Raw genomic sequence first — 12,816 nt, 5'->3', positions numbered from 1 at the left:
CGAGAAAGGGGCTGCGCGGGGCTGCGCGGGGCTCCGGGGGCGGGGCCGCGGGGCAGATGTAGGGGTGGGGCCGAGGGGAATTGCAGCTGTTGGGGGCCGAGGCTCAGGGGGCGGGGACGCGGGGTAGAAGTCGAATTTGGTAGTAGGGGCAGATGTAGGGGTAGGGCGGGGAGGAAAAGCTGCTGTAGAGGCAAAGCGGGCGAGTCGATCGAGGCCTAGAGAGGTGACAGTAGGGGGCAGATGATGGGAATGGGGCTGGGGGGCCGATTACCGGGAGGCTCCTGGGGGAAAGGCGCTGAGAGGATAGAGACTTTGGGGCTGCTGTTGGGATCTGAGCCTTGGGAAGTACCAGTAGGTGGCTGAGATCTAGGGGGCGGGGCTGTACGGGGATAGATCGAAGGGGTGGGGCAGAAGCATCCTGGAGGCTGAGAGGAAGGTCCTGCCTTAGTGAGTCGGTATCTCTGGGCAGAGAGAGACAAGTGTGAGACTATGGGATTGAAAAGAAGAATTTCTTGACAAAGCTAATGGAAAAATAAAGACAGGACCGAGGAGATAAGGATGAGGATAAAGGTAGAGGAGCAAGTTTTTAATCATATTCCTCAAAAGGGGCCCAAAGCCATAATGCCTCCATAAGAATTGCAGATGATTAGTAAGATCGGCCTGTGGCAGGGTCTCCTGGAGATTCACAGAAGTGAGTCCTCTAAGCGGAGAGCTTACCACTACCAGAATCTTGAGGATAAATAACCATCTTGCAGAATCTTTAAAAACCATGGGGTTCACCCCCTTGCCTCCTGGCTTTATTCTGCCTTTTGAAATGGAAGCAGAGTCATGGGAAGGCCTGAGGTCTAGTCACTGGTTCCAGCTTCCTAGGAGAGTGTGCAGTTCTGCAGTCTGGCTCAGGGGCTGATCACCTTCTCTCCATTCTTCCAGGGGCTCTCTTTAGAGCTTTCCCCTTGTTTCTTCCACCCCTGTGGAGGAAGGGAAGAATCACTTACTTTCTCTGGGTAGGAGAGAAGCAGGTTATTAGTTCCTGGCAGATGGAGTAAACAGGTAAACAGGAAGGATACCTGGACTCCACAATTCACTGTTAACCCCTCACCCCAAGTTTTGGTCCTGTTTCTCTCCCAGAAAAAATAGGACTGAGGGGTGAGTGGTTATGTAAATAACACCAAGAAAAGGTTTGGGAAGTTATGAGCATTGAACCCTGACCTGGCCACAAAAGCTTGGGGAAAATAGCTGAGGTAGATTAAGGTGTGGAGAGGAGTTGATTTTGAGGCACAATCCTCCAGCCACCTGGCCCCTTTCTTCCCTGCGGGGCTGTGTGGCCTGAATCCTCTTCTCCCCCTCCTCCCTGTCTCCTGTTCCCTTTCAGGAGGCTAGGATGGGTCTGAGAGTCTGAGAAAGAGCAAGAGAGGAGATAAGCAGCTTAAAGGAGGGTCCAGGCTCAAGGCAGGGTGGTGGTAGGAGGCTGTAGTGGACTCAGAGTTGTGCTGTAGGGTGGCATGCACCCTGCCCCCACCTGGTCAACTGATGGGATGGGGAGACAGGATTGCTCAAGCCTGGGGGATAGTGGAGAGGTGACCTCAGGGTTGCTAGAATGGGACTTAGATGTCCTTTTGGCTAGGTAGGCAGTTTGGCAGTAATCCACTGGCTGCAAAGCATCTTTCAGATCAGTGCTGGAGGGAAAGCGCGTTGCCCACCTAAAAGCTCAGCCCCAGTGTCTTTGGCAGGACAGGTCTGTGCAAGATAGGATCCTCAAGCTTCTCTGATCTCCACAGCACATGGTGATGAGTTTCCGGGTGTCTGAGCTCCAGGTGCTCCTCGGCTTTGCTGGCCGGAACAAGAGTGGACGGAAGCACGAGCTCCTGGCCAAGGCCCTGCACCTCCTCAAGTCTAGCTGTGCCCCCAGCGTCCAGATGAAGATCAAAGAGCTTTACCGCCGACGCTTTCCCCGCAAGACCCTGGGGCCCTCTGATCTTTCTCTGCTCTCCTTGCCCCCTGGAACCCCTCCTGTAGGCTCTCCTGGTCCTCTGGCTCCCATCCCCCCGGCCCTCTTGGCCCCTGGCACCCTGCTGGGCCCCAAGCGTGAAGTGGACATGCACCCTCCTCTACCCCAGCCTGTGCACCCTGACGTTACCATGAAACCATTGCCCTTCTATGAAATCTACGGGGAGCTCATCCGGCCTACCACCCTAGGTATGGATCTTTGTGGTCCCTGGGTCTTCCTGGCCTCGCTGCCTCTTCCTCAAGCCTTTCTTAGGCTTTTGTCCTGTGCGCTCAGCACACTGGAATAGGGGCCACTTCTGTGGCCACGTGGGCATGGGCTTGGGAATAACTGCCCCTTTGTGTCCTCAGCATCCACTTCTAGCCAGCGGTTCGAGGAAGCGCACTTCACCTTTGCCCTCACCCCCCAGCAAGTGCAGCAGATTCTTACTTCCAGGTATGTCTCTTTGAGTCCCCCTGCCTCATCCTTGGGTGGTTACCCTGAGACTCTGCTCTCTGACTTTCTTCTTTTCTTTTTTGCCCCCTTCTCACCATCCTCCTGCACCTGCTCTGTCCCTCATTCTCTTGTATGTCTCGTCTCTATCCCCTGGACATCTAACTCTCTGTTTCTCTGTTCACCCCTGTGCTACCCGCCAGGGGCCACACACTGACATCTCTCCTTCTCCCTCCCTGTTTCAGAGAGGTTCTGCCAGGAGCCAAATGCGATTATACCATACAGGTGCAGTTAAGGTGAGTTGATGCTGTCTCCCAGCAGGTCTCCCACTGAGGGTGGGAACGAAGTGAGGGTATGCGCGCTCTTTATTAGGAGATACCCCTGCTCCGTCACACCCACCTGGAGTTCTTGTTTGGAAGCTAAAGGCTACAGATACCCTTGATTGATTTTCTGAGATTGCCTACCTCTCTTTGTCAGATTTTGTTCCAGAAACTGCCTCCCATACTTTCATCTTCTCTTATCTGTTACCAGGTTCTGTCTCTGTGAGACCAGCTGCCCCCAGGAAGATTACTTCCCCCCCAACCTCTTTGTCAAGGTCAATGGGAAACTGTGCCCCCTGCCGGTAAGTGCTCTTCTTCTTCTGACAGTCGCCCTCTCCTTGTTTGAGTTCTTCAATGTTAGCTACACATCTGTTATGAAAGAGATGTACCTAGCACAGTGCCTGACACATAGTAGGTGCTCAGTTTACTGCCTGAATCGATATAGTCTGGCGAGAATTAGCATAGGGCTGAACAAAGGTTCTCTTAGAACCCAGAGGAGGGACGTTGTTGTTGTTCAGTCGCTAAGTTGTGTCCAATTCTGCGATCCCATGGACTGCAGCATGGCAGTCCTCTGTGTCCTTCACCATCTCCCGGAGTTCACCCAAGGTCATGTCCATTGAGTCAGTGTTGCCATCCAACCGTCTCATCCTCTGCTGCCCTTTTCTCCTTTTGCCTTCAATCTTTCCCAGCATCAGGAGGGATATTAGTTCAACCCAAAGACTCAGAGAAGATTCTCAGAAGTGATGATCCTAGAGTTGAGGGTTAGAAGAAATTGGGTATCCCTACTCTTCCTTTTTAAGAAGGCAGTGAGCAGGTTCCTTTATCTTTGGTCAGTGAATAAGCTCTCCTTTTCCCCCAGGAATGAACCTCACTCCCGACCCTAGCTAGTGCCCCAGTTTTTTGAGTCACTGAATGGGCCCCCATCTCCTTGGTCAGAGAATGAGCTGACCTTTTCTCCAGAAAGTGAGTAACCTAAGACAAGATGTGTTGACCAGTCCGCCCCTCCCTCCTCCAGGGTTACCTTCCCCCTACCAAGAACGGGGCTGAGCCCAAGAGACCCAGCCGCCCCATCAACATCACACCCCTGGCTCGTCTCTCGGCCACTGTTCCCAACACCATCGTGGTCAACTGGTCGTCTGAGTTTGGACGGGTGAGCATGGTTGAGACAGGGAGCCTGGAGAAGCCTGCAGGGAATGAGAGGGAACCATCAAGTGTCTTGGGCTGGGGAAATATCCATCTCTTTGTGGGTCTCTCTCCCTTAACTTGCTGTCTCTGGCCCTTGTGTGACAAAGTGGAGATGGTGGTAGTGAGGTGTACAATGCAGAGGCTAATTGTTTCCCCCACCTCCAAGTAGAATTACTCCTTGTCCGTGTACCTGGTGAGGCAGCTGACGGCAGGGACCCTGCTACAAAAACTCAGAGCAAAGGGCATCCGGAACCCAGACCACTCCCGGGCACTGAGTGAGTAACATCTTGCCCCTCTTCCCTCGACCCAGATCCAGTTTTTCCTGGCCCTCTGGCCTTTATAGTTAGACTTATACCCTTCTTGTGACAACTTACCTTGTTACCTTTTACATGAATCCTAAAACCCTTGTGGTACCCCTCTTACCAGTCTTTGTGGTTGAAAAGTGGGGCCACTCCAGGCGTTGAGTGACACTCTTGCATTCCCAGTTCTACATTTGCTTTGTACCTCACAGACCTTAACTGTTAGAATATGGGTTCTCCAGACTAGAAAGTCTTTTTTAAACTTAAAATTTTAATTTATTTATGGCATGCATGTTTAGTTCCCTGACCAGGGCTTGAACCTGTGCCCCTTGCAGTGGAAAAATGAAGTATTAACCACTGACCACCAGGGAAGTCCCTAGAAAGAGTCTTAAGTATCGTCTACTCCAACCGTCTTGGCAATGCTTCAATTCCCTCTAGGTCGTCTCTGCCAAAGATGCTGAAGATTAAGCATCTTTAGGGACTGGCAGATCCCCTTCCCCCACTTAGCCTTCATAATGCAGGTCCCAGGCCACCCCCATATGCTATCTCATAGGCCCCCAAAGCCTCTCTCCCCAGCTGCCTCTCAGTCAGGGCCATCTGCTTCTGGCTTCAGCATCTCCCGGGGCTCTCTCCAGCCTTGCTGACCCTGTGGCTCTGGCCCCACTCTTGTTTCAGTCAAGGAGAAGTTGACCGCTGACCCGGACAGTGAGGTGGCTACTACGAGTCTCCGGGTGTCACTCATGTGCCCGGTGGGTACCAGGGAGAGGAGAAGGGGCAGGAGGGGTGGCATGAACTTCTGGATGCAGATGAGGGTTCGTAGGGCGGTAGGCATAAAGCTTTCTGGGACATGGGGACTCTGACCAGAGAACTTGTCTTTCCTCAGCTGGGGAAGATGCGCTTGACTGTCCCTTGTCGCGCCCTCACCTGCGCCCACCTGCAGAGCTTCGATGCTGCCCTTTATCTACAGATGAATGAGAAGAAACCAACGTGGACATGTCCTGTGTGTGACAAGAAAGCTCCCTATGAATCTCTTATCATTGATGGGTAGGACCATTCTGCATTCTGCTTCCTTTTACTGAGGATATCTGCTAGGACTGCCCCCTGTATATATAAATCCATATCAATAACTTACTTCCCCTCCCTTGAACCTGCTTACCTGTCTATTTTATAGAAATATTATCTATCTTCCCACATTGAGGACTCACTACACATTGTGCTGAGAACTTTGCATGCCTTATCTCACTGAAGCCTGTGAGATGCCAATAACCCTGTGAGATGGGTACTGTCATTATAGGGGAGGGAAGCTGAAGCCTAGAAAGATGCAGTATCTTGCTCAAAGTTAGGGTAAGTGATACGAACTGTTACATAGAACAATTACCTGACCTCTTACTGTACATAGCAGTCAGGTTCTTCCGAGGGCCTGGATGTGCCGATCTAGCGAGTCTTAACTCTCTTCCAGATCCTCTGTTACGGTTCTTGTTCCCAGTGCCTTTTTTGAGGTGGTTTATAGAGTTCTGTATAGAGGGCTTTCTTGGTGGCTCAGTGGTAAAGAATCTGCCTGTAGTGCAGGACACCTGGGTTCAATCCCTGGTCGAGGAGATCCCCTGGAGAAGGGAATGGCTACCCACCCCAGTATTCTTGTCTGGGAAATCCCATGGACAGAGGAGCCTGGCAGGCTACAGTCCATGGGGTCACAGAGAGTGGGACATGACTGAGCGACTGACACTTTCATAATGTTCTGTACCTCTGCTGCTTCTGTCTTATTCCTAGTACCACACGAAACAGATTTTTTAGCATGTATTTATTTTAAAACTTAGCATTTAAAGTTTTCACAGCTCTTTTATACACCTTGGGCTTCCCTCATAGCTCAGTTGGTAAAGAATCCACCTGTAATGCAGGAGGCCCTGGTTTGATTCCTGAGTCGGGAAGATCCCCTGGAGAAGGGATAGGCTACCCACTCCAGTATTTTTGGGCTTCTGGCCTGGAGAATTCCATGGACTGTATAGTCCATGGGGTCGCAAAGAGTCAAGACACGACTGAGCAACTTCACTTTCACTTTCTTTATACACGTTGCTTTGATTCCAACAACCCAGAGAGGCCAGGAGGGTGGATAACAGCCCTAATTTACAGATGAGGAAACAGGTTCAGGAAGGTGAGTCCCAGAACTCCATGGCCACTGTTCCAGCCACCTCCCAGCCATGTGAATTCCCCTTTCCTCTCCCCCAGTTTATTCATGGAGATTCTTAATTCCTGCTCGGATTGTGATGAGATCCAGTTCATGGAAGATGGATCCTGGTGCCCAATGAAACCCAAGAAGGAGGCATCTGAGGTTTGCCCCCCGCCAGGGTATGGGCTGGATGGTGAGTGACCCCTTGTCCCCCAGTTGAGCTAAGTCTTGTGTGGCTTCTTCTCTGAGACACAGTCTTCTTACCACCCACAGGCCTCCAGTATAGCCCAGTCCAAGAGGGCAATCCATCGGAGAGTAAGAAGAAGGTTGAAGTTATTGACTTGACAGTAGAAAGCTCATCAGATGAGGAGGACCTGCCCCCGACGAAGAAGCACTGTCCTGTCACGTCAGCTGCCATCCCGGCTCTTCCTGGAAGCAAAGGGTATGAAGAAACAGGCTGAATCTATAGCACAGGGCACAGAGGGAAAAATCAGGAATGGGCAGACCCTGGGGCAGAGAGGGGACTTGGGATGCTGAACTGGGTGAGGGCACCTGTGATTCCATCTCTTCCCCCACAGAGTCCTGACATCTGGTCACCAGCCATCTTCGGTGCTGCGGAGCCCTGCTATGGGCACGCTGGGCGGGGATTTCCTGTCCAGTCTCCCACTACATGAGTACCCGCCCGCCTTCCCCCTCGGGGCTGATATCCAAGGTATGACACGGATCACAGCATGGGGCCCTGGCCTGCCACGTCCTCCCCGAAACCAGTTCAGAACCCTTGCTCCTCTTCAAAGCTTTTTGGCTATTTTGCAAAGGGCTACAATCCAGGGAACTTCCTTGAGTTTGTGTGTGTGTGTGTGTGTGATGAAGTGTTTCGATAGGAGGTTGATTTTAAGTTTTCTTTTCCTACCAGGTTTAGATTTATTTTCTTTTCTTCAGACTGAGAGTCAGGTAAGTGGTCCCTTCTCCACCTCATATCTCTGAAGCTTCCTCTCTAGGCACTGATGGGGCCCCTCATTTTCCCGAGACCTAAGTCGGCTTCTTCATGAAGGGCGGGGTGGTATGGGCAGTTTATTTCCCTCGGAGGCCCCGCCTGGGACTTCCTCAGATTCTCACTGGAGTCTTCCTCTGTCCCGTTACTGTTTGTCTCTAGTTTTTGGTGTAGTTCTGCTCTTGTCTGCTCACCCCCCACCCTGCCCCCAACCCACGTGCACTTGAGCGCCGTGGCTGCCCTAGCCGGACATTCCACACATTTCAGACGCCCACAGGGCTGAGCTGGTGGGGCTGTCTCAGGGCAGGGAAGAGGGCTGGGGTGTGGGGGAAGGAGTCAGAGGAGAGCTCTCTTGCTTCTCAGAGAACTCTTCGGGATTCTGAGGGGTTGATTTATCCCATATGGTATTTGTGAGATGGGTGACTGGGAGGCGGGTAAGGAAGGTCCGGATAAAATCTTACACCACACTCTTGCTTCCTCCCAGCACTATGGTCCCTCCGTCATCACCTCACTAGATGAACAGGATGCCCTGGGCCACTTCTTCCAGTACCGAGGGACCCCTTCCCACTTCCTGGGCCCGCTCACCCCCACGTTGGGGAGCTCTCACCGCAGCGCCACGCCGGCACCCCCTCCTGGCCGTGTCAGTAGCATTGTGGCCCCTGCAGGCACCTTAAGGGAGGGCCATGGAGGACCCCTGCCCTCAGGTCCCTCTTTGACTGGCTGTCGGTCAGACATCATTTCCCTGGACTGAGTCTCCCAACACTGAACAAGTATGCTGTGGAGTCTAGACTCCTGGCCACTCTGACCCCTTGGGGCGGAGGCAGGGGAGCTTTGGTCAATGGCCAGAAATACCTTCGTGGACGCCGGTTTTTTGGCCTTATCTCTGCCTGACGAGGCTAGCACCCAAAGGGTTAATATTTAACCTCTTTTTCAGGACATTTGGGGTCTGCTTTTGGAAATGTTCTTTGACATCCAGCACATTCCTTTGGGTCTGTTAATCTAGGCAGTGGGAGGCAGATGGGATGGGATGTGAGTTGGGGAAAGGGCTGAGTCCTCAGCCTTGACTGTCTAGGGCCTTGTGGGGAAGGGGCTTTTCTCGTGTCCCCCAGATACCCTCTCTTCCCAGCCCCCACAGCCGGCTCTGCTCCTCCCCTGCATCCATCATCTCTTCGTGTCCATTCCGTTTTCTTTGGTCAAACAGACAGGTGGAGTAACTGAGATAGGCAGACACATGGACGGAGAATTCTATTTTGGGTTGCAGATCTTTTGTGCGTAAACAAGAAAAACCAAAATATTCCAAAGATGACCTTCCTTGCCTCCTACTGCCCAGTATGACTAAGGAGGAGATAAGGCCTTAGCCCGGATCCCCAGGCGTTTGGGAGAAGGGCCTGGCTGACTGCCTGGGTCTCTATTTATATATTTAAGTTCACAACGTTGCTTACGCTGACCAGCCTGGGGCCTGAGCTTCTAAAGGCCGGTGGCCCTGGGGTTAGGTCTGGCTCATTCTGCACCTTTCCTGGGAGGTGGGAGCATCCTTGTGCTCTCGCCTGTCTCCCTTTTCAGGCTCCTCTGGGGCCCAGGATCTATGTTGTAATTTTACTTTTTATTTTCACAGTTGTAGCAAAGTTCTTACCCATAATAAAGGTTGTGAATGTTCTGTGAGTGTCACGGAGGTGGGCTGGGGAGGTGATTAAGCACTCGGCTTTCCAGATCTCTGGTGTGGGGAGGTGGGGAGGGAGGTCCACGCTCTGCTATCCCTTGCTGGCCCTGGGTCCAAGTGAGCTCCAGGTGTTACACTGAGGACTTGCCAGGGCAGTTGTTCTTTCTTCCTTTCTTTGCCCCTTCAGCCCAACACCGTGGAGCCCTTATGTCCTTCCTCATCCTTACCTGCCCAGATGTTGCAGCCAAAGCGTGAGGGCAAACTTGGTGCCAGTGCTGACCCTCTCTCTGCTGTCTGCCGTGCCCGGGGTTGTCCGCAGCAGGGTGGATGTGGGCAAGGCCAGAGGCTGGGCTCCTCCATTCTCTTTTAGTTCCACTGCACTGCAGAACGACAGCTCCTGTCTGGGCTGTGCCTTGTGGCTTAGCCCCACTTCCATATCCATTAGGTCATATGATCCTCCGAACCACCACAGGAGAGGGGTGGGTCGGGGGGGTTAACCTCATTTTACAGAAAGGAGGGTAAAATGACTTGCCCCAATGAGAGTGTGGGACCGAAACCCAGGTAGCCTATTAGACAGGAATTCTTGGGAGTATAATAGGCACTGTCTTTGATCTATGTGCTCTCTTCATTATCAGTTGACCAACTCCGTCCCTAAATCTCCCCCACAACACATGTCTTCCCCTGAGGAGGAGACAGAAGGTAAACTTCTCAATGTCTATGTGTTGGAGGGACAGGGAGAAGTTCCTACTTACGGTACAGAAGATGGTAGGTCCTGGGGAAGATGTTTGGGGGTCTCTGTCCCATCCTCTGTGGCAGCCACTGCAGCTGCTGTGTCTTGTCCCAGCCACATGAAGGCACTCACCTCTCCTGCATTTGGTTGAATCCGGGCCTGGGGCCAGACATGTTGATGCTTTAGTCATGGCCTCTCTCAGAAGACCTGTTCTTGATCACAGCCTACCCACAGGTGGAATGGAGAGACTTGGAGCAGGGACAAAGGAGAGGCTATTGTATTTCGTGGTTATCTCTGACTTTCCCCGCACCTTAGTCATCCTTGGAACCAGTCTTTCTGGGCCTCCTCAGCCCCATTTCCTTTGTCTACTGCCAGCCCTACCTGGAGCTGCTGCTGTGACTCCTGGGAGATGACAAGTAGGTAGAGAACGATGTGATGGTATTTGGGGAGACCCCAGCTCAGCTTAGGGGGGTAGGCAGACTAAGAAGAAAAAAAAAAGAGAACTTCCTGTCCCTTTTTGAGACTTTGGAAATGCAGCTGAGGGAGTGGAGAGTAGAAATGGTGTAGGAGGGACATAGGTAAGAGTCATGGGATTGGGGACTCCAAACCACCCACACTCCATCAGTTTCCCTGTGGTCAAGGCAAGTAGGGCTGTTCTGTGGGCTTTGGTGGGTTAGTAGTTATTAAGTGCTCTTGGTTAGATAGGAAGGAACCTCTCCCAGGCCCCTGTCTCACCTCCCATAACCCCAGAGGGACCCAGGAGAACTGGCCCTGGGGCAGCTGGAGTCCACTCTCCTCCCAAAGTTCTCGAAGCCCCCCATCCAGCAGCTGGGGGTGAGAGGATAGGAGGTCAGAGAGGCCAATGCCTGGCTCCTACAAGTCCTGTGTTTGCCCTTCCTCCAGCCCACACCCCATGTGGTCCCAGACAGGGTCTCTCCTTCAGCAGAGGGTGCGGTCTGGCTCAGTTGATTGGTTACCTCTTCATCAGGTTCCACATGCCCACCTGCAACAACAGTGGGACCAGTCGGTGAAAGGTAGTGTTCCTGTCCAGGGACCCCCACTCACTATTCACGCTTGCCCCCTCCTCCAGTGGACACAGATGCAGTTGTAGCCCCTTGTGATTCTGGGACCTACCACACTTCTGGGCCTACTTCTGTCATTGAGACTGGGAAAAGAGCTGTGGGGTAGAGGCAGATTTCTTTCCTGGACATTGGGCCTTGTCCTCAGGTCACTCACCTGGGGGTACCCAGAGGTTGGGCGAAACGTTGAGGGTGCTTGTCCTTCGCGTCAACAAGACAGTCTGGTCGCTGGACTGCAGAATGACCGCCACACCCAGATCCACACCTCGACCTTTCGGGGGCAGCTCAACCCCCGGAGCCCTGGGCTGTTGGTCCAGGGCCGCAAAAGGGCAGAAAGGCGGTCGCTGGCGGGAGGGAGCCACTGGGGTTAACATCGCAGAAGAGACAAGGAACTGGAGGAGCCCGAGGCAGGTGACCGGCCCAGGCCTCTCGCCTCCAGCTCCCACCCTCTTCCGGTCCCTTCCTTCGGTCCTTCACCCGCCCCATCGCGTCCCCTCTCTCCACCTGGAGCGGAAGCCTGGCCGACGCGCCTGGGAAAGGCTTGTCCGAGAGGACCAGTTGTCCCCGCTTCAGGCCGCAGTGCGTGGGCCACGGCCCGAGCCCCGACCCGGCGCCCAGGAGGCCGCACACACTCTTCGCGAAGCTCACCGACTCCGGGCGCCCGGAGAGGAGTAGCAGCACCCGTGCCGCCGCCATCACGGGCTGCGGCGCACCTGGCGCCCTCTGGTGGCCCAGCAGCGCTTCCCCTCCGAGCCTTCCGGCGGCTCGGAAGGAAACCGGGCTTCCGGAACGTCCCAGGGAGAAATTGAGGGAAGAACCTTGGGGATGATCCAGGAGTGTAATAAATAAATGACAAAGCGGAACGCCTCTAAATCCTCAGCTCCTCTTGTCCTCCCATCTTCTGTTTAGGAAAATGATCCCTAGACTGAGCGATTTCTGGACTCATGTGTCATTTCCCACCAGGCATGGGTGGAACTCTGTAAGCAACCTTCCAGGACACTCTGCACACCTGTGCTAGCAGGTAACACCTCGGATTAATTACATCTATCTCTTAGCCAGACACCCAGGAAACATTCTTGACATCTTCTCTTCCTTTCTTTTCACTCAAATGGCAGCCAAGTCCACCAGATTCTACCTCCTTGAATGTTCTCAAATCTGTGTCTTAATCTCCAGCCTCCAGTGCCCTAGTTCAAGTCTTCCTCATATTCTGCCTGATATATTATTACAAATCTGTACGTAGTCCATCCTAAAAGAAATCAGTCCTGAATATTCATTGGAAGGACAGATGCTGAAGCTGACACTCCAACACTTTGGCCACCTGATGCAAAGAACTGACTCATTTGAAAAGACCCTGATGCTGGGAAAGATTGAAGGCAGAAGGAAAAGGGGACGACAGAGGATGAGATGGTTGGATGGCATCACCAACTCAATGGACATGAGTTTGAGTAAACCCTGGGAGTTGGTGATGGACAGGGAGGCCTGGTGTGCAGCAGTCCATGGGATCACAGAGTCGGACACGACTGAGTGACTGAACTGAGATAGTCCTGCCCCCACCAATTCATTCTCTACAGTTCAGAGTGATCTTTCCAAAACACAAGTCTGCTCATCTTGCTTCTCCATGGTCTCAGGATAAGCTAAGCTACTTACCACAGCATAGCAAGGACCCACCAGTCCTTGCTCCTGCCTGTCAATTCTGGCAGGACTTATGCTGTTTTCTAGTCATATCCTATTTGTGGGTCCCCTAAGAAACAGGCTCTGCTTCCCTCTGGGGTCTTTCCCCCTTTCACCTGGTAAATCCCTATCTTCCAAAATACAGATTGTGTCACTTCTCTTTGCCTCCTTTCTTGCCTGACCCTTCTCCCCTTTACTTCTATACTACAGCCCCCCAACACATCCTTGTACTTATTTGTCCCCTTTCATTATGTTTGTGCTCGAGGCTATTCATCTT

At 52.8% G+C, this 12,816-nt stretch overlaps 2 protein-coding genes across 3 annotated transcripts in view; one reads left to right on the top strand and one right to left on the bottom strand.

The window, feature by feature from the left end:
• Nucleotides 1–9,056, top strand: part of PIAS3 (protein inhibitor of activated STAT, 3) — a 10,187-nt gene extending 1,131 nt beyond the window's left edge. For both annotated transcript variants that reach the window (XM_010833257.1, XM_010833256.1), the window contains exons 2-14: nt 1,779–2,196; nt 2,356–2,440; nt 2,683–2,733; nt 2,969–3,059; nt 3,773–3,907; nt 4,112–4,217; nt 4,917–4,990; nt 5,125–5,285; nt 6,468–6,601; nt 6,682–6,850; nt 6,987–7,120; nt 7,322–7,359; nt 7,884–9,056. In XM_010833257.1, coding sequence (XP_010831559.1) covers nt 1,782–2,196; nt 2,356–2,440; nt 2,683–2,733; nt 2,969–3,059; nt 3,773–3,907; nt 4,112–4,217; nt 4,917–4,990; nt 5,125–5,285; nt 6,468–6,601; nt 6,682–6,850; nt 6,987–7,120; nt 7,322–7,359; nt 7,884–8,150 — 1,860 coding nt within the window. In that variant the 5' untranslated portion in view covers nt 1,779–1,781 and the 3' untranslated portion in view covers nt 8,151–9,056. The remainder of the gene's footprint in view (nt 1–1,778; nt 2,197–2,355; nt 2,441–2,682; nt 2,734–2,968; nt 3,060–3,772; nt 3,908–4,111; nt 4,218–4,916; nt 4,991–5,124; nt 5,286–6,467; nt 6,602–6,681; nt 6,851–6,986; nt 7,121–7,321; nt 7,360–7,883) is intronic.
• NUDT17 (nudix (nucleoside diphosphate linked moiety X)-type motif 17) lies at nt 6,287–12,166 on the bottom strand. Its single transcript, XM_010833258.1, has 8 exons — nt 11,373–12,166; nt 11,026–11,212; nt 10,767–10,792; nt 10,525–10,617; nt 10,171–10,269; nt 9,812–9,948; nt 9,287–9,439; nt 6,287–6,837 (listed from the first exon to the last, which is right to left on the bottom strand). Exons 1-8 carry the CDS (start codon nt 11,562–11,564, stop codon nt 6,816–6,818), a joined length of 909 nt encoding a protein of 302 aa, XP_010831560.1. The 5' UTR covers nt 11,565–12,166; the 3' UTR covers nt 6,287–6,815.
• Nucleotides 12,167–12,816: the final 650 nt, after the last annotated feature.

Source organism: Bison bison, unplaced genomic scaffold (assembly GCF_000754665.1).
Source record: "Bison bison bison isolate TAMUID 2011002044 unplaced genomic scaffold, Bison_UMD1.0 scf7180017863325, whole genome shotgun sequence".
Taxonomy (NCBI): Eukaryota; Metazoa; Chordata; class Mammalia; order Artiodactyla; family Bovidae; genus Bison; species Bison bison.
Note: the sequence above shows the minus strand (reverse complement) of the source record. Positions and strands in the feature narration are given on the sequence as shown.

Bases quoted from the DNA above. Each gene is read 5' to 3' on its own strand.
- NUDT17 (XM_010833258.1), bottom strand. From the start codon at position 11,564: ATGGCGGCGGCACGGGTGCTGCTACTCCTCTCCGGGCGCCCGGAGTCG. The intron at 11,213-11,372 runs GTGGAGAGAGGG...CCCTCCCGCCAG, and splicing joins CGGCCAGGCTTCCGCTCCAG to CGACCGCCTTTCTGCCCTTT. The intron at 10,793-11,025 runs GTGAGTGACCTG...CTGTTGTTGCAG, and splicing joins CAACCTCTGGGTACCCCCAG to GTGGGCATGTGGAACCTGAT.